Genomic DNA, 6,799 nt, shown 5'->3' on the forward strand with positions numbered 1-6,799 from the left:
AAACTAACAATTGTGCTTTGTTTTTTTATTGCTGAAGAGTGTTTCTTCTCCTGCGTTCTACTGTACAGACGTGAATTTACTTTTCCTTCAGCCTGAGGTTTATTCTTTAGACTTTTTGGTGTGAAAGGGCTTTTATATTTGCTATAAATAGAACTTTTAAATTAAAAACAATCAAGCCCTGCTTATATATAAAAGTAACGCGAAAGTAACGCAAAAGTAATATAACGCATTACTTTCCATAAAAAGTAACTAAGTAACGTAATTAGTTACTTTTTTAGGGAGTAACGCAATATTGTAATGCATTACTTTTAAAAGTAACTTTCCCCAACACTATATATGTTTGTTTGTAAAATGGCAGTTTTATAAATATCTGAAAGTACACTCTTAACATCAGTCAGTCAAGCATTATAATATGATAATCAATGTTATTTAATGATAGAACTTTTGTAATTAGAATTAAAACTTGATAACCATGTATGAATGCATATTAGTCATTTTAACTGAACTTCGGGCTGGTGGTGGTGCTTTTTTGGTCATTCAGTGTTTCTGTAAAAAAAAAAAAAATTGGTGAAAAACTAACAAAAATACTGATTAGATAATAATGATACGAATTCTACTAATAAGAACAATATAAAACACACCAAGGATTAATGAGCTACTGGATTCATGAATATTAATCAGGTTGTGTGCGTTCGCTCGAACTGATTTGCTTAAATCAAAACAGGGACGATAATAGGTGAGCGCCAGCCAATGAGATTGCTGTTTGCGCATTAGTTCCGCCCACTACCGGAGAAAGCGGTAGTTCTTAAAACCTGAAGAATTCCAAAAGAACTCCGTTATTTTGACAGCAAAATACAACAAAGATTATCGTTTACATGTAGCACGCATAGGTAGCGCGTCAATTCTCTATCTCCCTCTCTCGCTGTGTGTGTGTGAAACAAAGCGACGGCGAGTCGTGCGCCTTCACACTAGAGTTTACGGTACGTTAAATACAGGTGCGTTGCACATCCTTTCAGATGAACTGAAAAACAGCACAGATCGCTTGGCGGAGAGTGAAACTCTGATGCGCTCAGTCAGAGAGTGTTCGGCGAGAGAAAATATATCTGAGCTAAACTTATACTTAGCCTCCAACTCACACACTGGCGAGTAAAATCTGAGAATTTATTAGCAATTGGCTAATATTAGACATAATTTAGTCGCCCAGAGTGAAGATTTAGTCACATATGCGAGTGATTTACTCGCAATGTAGAGGGTTGAATATAAAAACACTTTGTATTCTTCTGTGTGAGGTACAAATTTAACCTTTTGCTGCAACTGCTGGGTGAATTAAGAAAAAAAAAATTATATGCCTGTTTTGAAAGACATCTCCAATGATCACAAAGACTACATTTGTTTTAAATAAAAAATATAGGAAAAAGAATAAAATAATAAAAAAAAATATATATATATTTTAATTTATTCCTGTGATGACAAAGCTCAATTTTTTAGCAGGCATTACTCCAGTCTTCAGTGTCACTTGATTCTTCAGAAGATTTGGAGTTCAAGAAGCATTTCTTATTATTATCAATGTGGAAAACAGTTGCGCTGCCTAATGTTTTAGTGGAAACCATGATACTTTTTTCAGGTTCTTTGCTGAATAGAAAGATAAGAAAAGAGGAGCATTAATTTTAGAATTTATTTTATCTAAAATTATTAGTGTCTTTTGATCAATTCAATGCATTCTTGCTTAAATCATACTGATCTCAAACTTTTGAACAGTAGTGTATATGGAGTTAATATTCATGATCATGGTCTAATATAATTTTATATCTGTACAAATTAACAAATTCTATCCAAAAGGAGGAAGTGATTTTTGTAGGATGTTGAGCTGTAGAGTAGAATCTTGTTCTAGGGGTCCAAATTGAACTTTTTTGCCACACCCACCAATTTCAATTTACAATAAATATAACCTTTTTTATGCATCCTTGCTGAATAAAAGTATTGAATATTACTAACCCCAAACGTTTGAACAGTAGTGTAAAATACAGCCAACACCATAGAAATCCTGGGACACTCTACATGTCAGTACATGTAATTCTACACTTTGCTGGTATGACTAAAAGGGATATGTAAACCCTGTTATTTTTATAAATCTCCAGAGTTCTGTCACCACCTTAAAATTGAGTGACATGCATACTAGAGGCATGTTTATATATCATGAATCGTTGTGGTTGTATCTATGAAATCGTAGAGAGGCGGTGCACTGAAGAAAGGGCCAAATGCCAAAGCCCTACAGGAAATGAAGCAGTCTCTGCCTTATGCCCTTGAAGATTTAGTGTGGGACCAGGGCCATAAGACCAACATGCAGCAATGCTACTGCTACTGTGGAGGGCCTGGCGAGTAAGTGCAACACAGACACCATTGCTGAAAACACTGTTGGTTGATATAGTAGTTCTTAGGATAAACCCCACTAAGATCAGGCATTGAATCATAGGTTGCAGAGGATTGTGGGTACAGAATATCCCCAGCAGGAAGTAGAATTGTTATGACTGTCTTTACTCCCTCAGATGGTATCTGAAGATGTTGCAGTGTAATAAGTGTAAGCAGTGGTTTCATGAAGCCTGCATCCAGTGTTTTCAGAAGCCTATGCTCTTTGGAGACAGGTGAAGTACTGCTCTCCAATCATTTGATTAAAGTGAAAGCCAGTGGTTGAAGTCTTGTCATTTAATTAACGTTTTCCATCTTTATTCTCAGGTTCTATCTATTTATTTGTTCCGTTTGTAATAGTGGACCAGAGTACCTCAAACGTTTGCCTCTGAGATGGTGAGTTTTGAGCTGTTTTCACACTTTCACAGTGTGAAAGTCACCTCACGTGATTTTGAAGTCAAAAATTCAAAATTAAGTTGATTTTTGAAAGTGATGCAGAATGATTGTCAACACTAGGTTTTTTGTTTAATTTAATTGTTCAGGCTTATTTTTTCTTTTTTTCCATTTAAGATTGCATTACATTATAATGTTGTTTTGACTAAATTCACTTGTAGCATTTAAAATTATTTATTTGGTCTTAAGTGCCTTTTTTATAGCATTTAGTAAATAGTGTAGAATTTTAATATAAGCCATTTATTGTTATTTTGTTTATTAGCCAAAACACAAAAATGGAAATCCATTTTTTTCATGCTGTACATTATAATGTTGTGTTGTCCAGATTCACCTGTAGCATTTAAAATAATTAAGAATATAATAAAAATTAACAACCAATTTTAATTTATTAGGACAATATAGTATTTAATATCTGTCATGTATTGGTTATCTGCCATAACATAAAAGTAATTATCTTCTTATTGATATTGGCTAGAATTTCTTCATGACCAACTTTTTTGTTTAAATAGTTTCACAGAGGATTTTTTTTGTTCCATCACATGTGGTCTTCATTCACAGGGAAGATGTTGCACACCTGAGCCTCTATAACCTGAGTGTAATTCATAAAAAGAAATACTTTGACTCAGAGCTCGAACTGATGACTTACATCAATGAAAACTGGGACAGACTTCAGCTTGGCGAGGTATCGGTCTGCCTAGTTGTTGTAATTGCATTAGTTAATCCGCTAGTTTTAATGTCTCTTTATTTAATTTATGGCTTTGTACCTCCAGCTTGCAGATACACCAAGAGCAGAACGATATGAATGCATTCTGGAAGCACTTAACAGCAACCTAAACATGTGAGTTTATCTATTTGCCCATCATTGGCATTTTACCTTAATAAAGTAAAGCTTGAATGAATTTATCTTGTCCTTTTGCCCTGGTGGGTTTCAGGTTCATGTCAGGGAAAGAGATAAAAAAGAAGAAACACCTGTTTGGATTACGAATTCGCTTCCCACCAGCCCCCCAGAGTTCTGAGCTCCTGTCAGGTCGAGAGCCAGAAAAAGCCTCCCATGAGATCAAAATCAAAGGCAGGAAGGCCACCAAACCCCCTCATTCATCCAGGTTAGTCATCGCTTATTTAATTCTTTTGGCTCTACTGTGGTGAACGTATCTTATGCTGAACTCAAAGCTACAGTTTAATTGTTTTTTATTTGCCTTAATTTTGTAATTGTTTTAGCACTGTCACTAATGGAGTGAAGAAAGGAAAGAGGAAGCATCACACACACTCTTTAGAAACGTTGGCCAAACTGAGAAGATCAAGTGAACTTTTGGCACAGGTAAATAAGTGAAATAAATGTTTATATTTGCTGGTTTTGTTTTATGGTTTTGTTAATCACCTAAAAAGCGCATAGTTTAATTAATGTGAACATTAACATTTAGTTTGTAACTTTTTTTTTTTAATGAAGAATGATGGGAAGTTTCCAACTCTAGACAACAACTCACTGGACCTGATGGCTTCAAAAAGGTGATACAGGGATTAAAACAAAATGCTTTCTAGAAATTATGCTGAATTATAAAAATCCACCTTTTCCCCCCTACATTTTTAGTGCTAAAAGTGAAAAATCTTTGCCTTCATCAAGTACCTCAGATGTTGAATCTGTTGGTGCCACCAGCACTAGTGAAACTACCTCAACCACCCTCTCAAGGCAGTCCAGGTGATTTATTTTTCATTTCATTTTCATGACAATTTTCATTTATTCATCCACAGTACTGTGATTATTAGGGGTGTAACGATATTCAAACCGAACCAGAAAACTGCGATACACCACCTCAATATGTAATTGCGTCATACCAAGAGTACCGTGGTCCGCCCCCGCCCCCCCACAGCCCTGACCCACTTGAGGTTGACCCCACTTGCACCACGGCTCATCTCAATGTAGAATGTGGTTTGTTGAAAATAACAATGCGTAAAATAGACCTATTGAATTCCCACATTATAACAGCAATGATCAAAAAACGTGGACAAATGACACGGAATGCACGCTAGTATACCAGTCATTAACGCCTTTGTCACCCTGGTTTTGAAAGTGCGCAAACGCAGGTGAGACATGAACAGCTCACACTATCTGTGTTTAAACTAAACTCATTTGCACGTGTTTTGAAGCCTTGTCAGTTGAAACATTCAAGCAAAGAATAAGAGCTCTCCTCAACCACCACCAGTGTGCAGCATCCACCTGGATGATGCGACGGCAGCCACAGGACAACGGCGCCAGTGCACTCACAACACGCCAGCTACAGGTGGAGAGGAGAGAGAGATAGAGCCAATCAAGTGGATGTGGATTATTAGGAGGCCATGATAGACAAGGGCCAGTGGCGGCAATTTGGCCAGGACACCGGGGTTATACCCCTAATCTTTACGAGAAGTGCCATGGGATTTTTAATTACCACAGAGAGTCAGGACCTCGATTTACGGTCTCATCCGAAGGACGGTGCTTTTTGACAGTATAGTGTCCCCGTCACTATACTGGGGCATTAGGACCCACACAGACCACAGGGTGAGCACCCCCTGCTGGCCTCACTAACACCTCTTCTAGGGCTGCACGATATATCGAAATTATGTAAATATCGCAATATGCATATCGCAAGGGCGTGCGATATCTGAATCATTTTAATAATAGGCTACTTAAATCAAAACGTTGCAAAAGGTCAAAGTTTTAGTTTGACGCATATAGCAGAGAAATGCTTGACGTTAAAAAGAGTTAAGTGCGATAAGTTGCAGAAAACAACTCTTTGCCGTCTTGTCTTGTTGTCTGACTCACACCTGAAGCGCGTGCACAAGCCGCATCTCGCACAGCGTCTCTTCTGCCGCACACGTGCAAAGCGAACGGACCCACAGAGACGCGTTTCACACGGCGCGCGAACACCGAGTTGATTCGTCTTTTGTATCTCCTTTTATGTAATGCTAAAACACTGCTGGTCACTTTCAGAAGTTGTAGTGATTCTTTCTTTTCCAAGAAAGAATGTGAAACAAATTGGTTATAAAATTTTCATTTTTAAATATTTTAAAATATAATTGAAATTGATTTTACACACTTTAAGCAATATCGTATCGCATATCGAATATCGCATTTTTTAACAAGATATCGCATATCGCATTTTTCTTCATTATCGCACAGCCCTAACCTCTTCCAACAACATCCTAGTTTTCCCAGGAGGTCTCCCATCCAGGTACTGACCAGGCTCAACCCTACTTAGCTTCAGTGGGCAACCAGTCTTGGGCTGCAGGGTGATATGGCTTGTGGCTCATTCAGTACCTGCACGCATCATAATATAATAAGCATTTATTTAAATAAGATACTTTCTGATACTTTCTAAATATATATCAGGCTTAAAGTTCTCCGGCACCGTGCCAGATCTCCGGCGTGCGGCGTTTGGCTGCAGGAAAAAAAAAAAGATAGTCGTTCTACATTTAAAAACACTTGTTGATATCACGTTCGAGTTCATGAGTTCGCCTACCAATGTATGAGAGGAACACCGCTTTCAACCAAACTAACATTACTAGCCAATCAGAAGTTTTTGCTCTTATAAACACGAGACGCGCATAATAGTATCCAATTGCAGAGTCGCAGCTGATGAATGGAAAAGAAGCCTGGGTCTCGAGCGCGACACATTGAAAGAGTGTTGCTTAACGTTCATCTGGGAAAACTCACTTGATTTGTAGCGTAAATCATTTAAACCTATGCCAACACAGGAGAATACAGCATATTTCTAAATATGCGATTTATTGTACATCACGATTTCAAAATAAAAGTTTCTGACTTTGCATGTGGCCAAATATTAAAATTAAATGGATTTAAATGTCATTGAATCACATGAAACATCACCAGGCCGTTGGCGCCCTCTGCAGGTATTTGTTATAATATAGGCATATTACATTATGTATTTAACAGTGTTGTTCA

At 37.4% G+C, this 6,799-nt stretch overlaps 1 protein-coding gene across 3 annotated transcripts in view; it reads left to right on the forward strand.

The window, feature by feature from the left end:
• LOC107743365 (metal-response element-binding transcription factor 2-like) overlaps window positions 1–6,799 on the forward strand; it is a 20,643-nt gene that overhangs the window by 7,055 nt on the left and 6,789 nt on the right. For all 3 annotated transcript variants that reach the window (XM_016556544.1, XM_016556545.1, XM_016556546.1), the window contains 9 exons: window positions 2,231–2,379; window positions 2,547–2,642; window positions 2,734–2,802; window positions 3,418–3,541; window positions 3,630–3,697; window positions 3,792–3,962; window positions 4,078–4,177; window positions 4,307–4,365; window positions 4,448–4,555. In XM_016556544.1, the coding sequence (XP_016412030.1) occupies window positions 2,231–2,379; window positions 2,547–2,642; window positions 2,734–2,802; window positions 3,418–3,541; window positions 3,630–3,697; window positions 3,792–3,962; window positions 4,078–4,177; window positions 4,307–4,365; window positions 4,448–4,555 (944 nt within the window). The remainder of the gene's footprint in view (window positions 1–2,230; window positions 2,380–2,546; window positions 2,643–2,733; window positions 2,803–3,417; window positions 3,542–3,629; window positions 3,698–3,791; window positions 3,963–4,077; window positions 4,178–4,306; window positions 4,366–4,447; window positions 4,556–6,799) is intronic.

Source organism: Sinocyclocheilus rhinocerous, unplaced genomic scaffold (genome assembly GCF_001515625.1).
Source record: "Sinocyclocheilus rhinocerous isolate Xijiao unplaced genomic scaffold, SAMN03320098_v1.1 scaffold1458, whole genome shotgun sequence".
In the NCBI taxonomy this organism is placed as follows: domain Eukaryota; kingdom Metazoa; phylum Chordata; class Actinopteri; order Cypriniformes; family Cyprinidae; genus Sinocyclocheilus; species Sinocyclocheilus rhinocerous.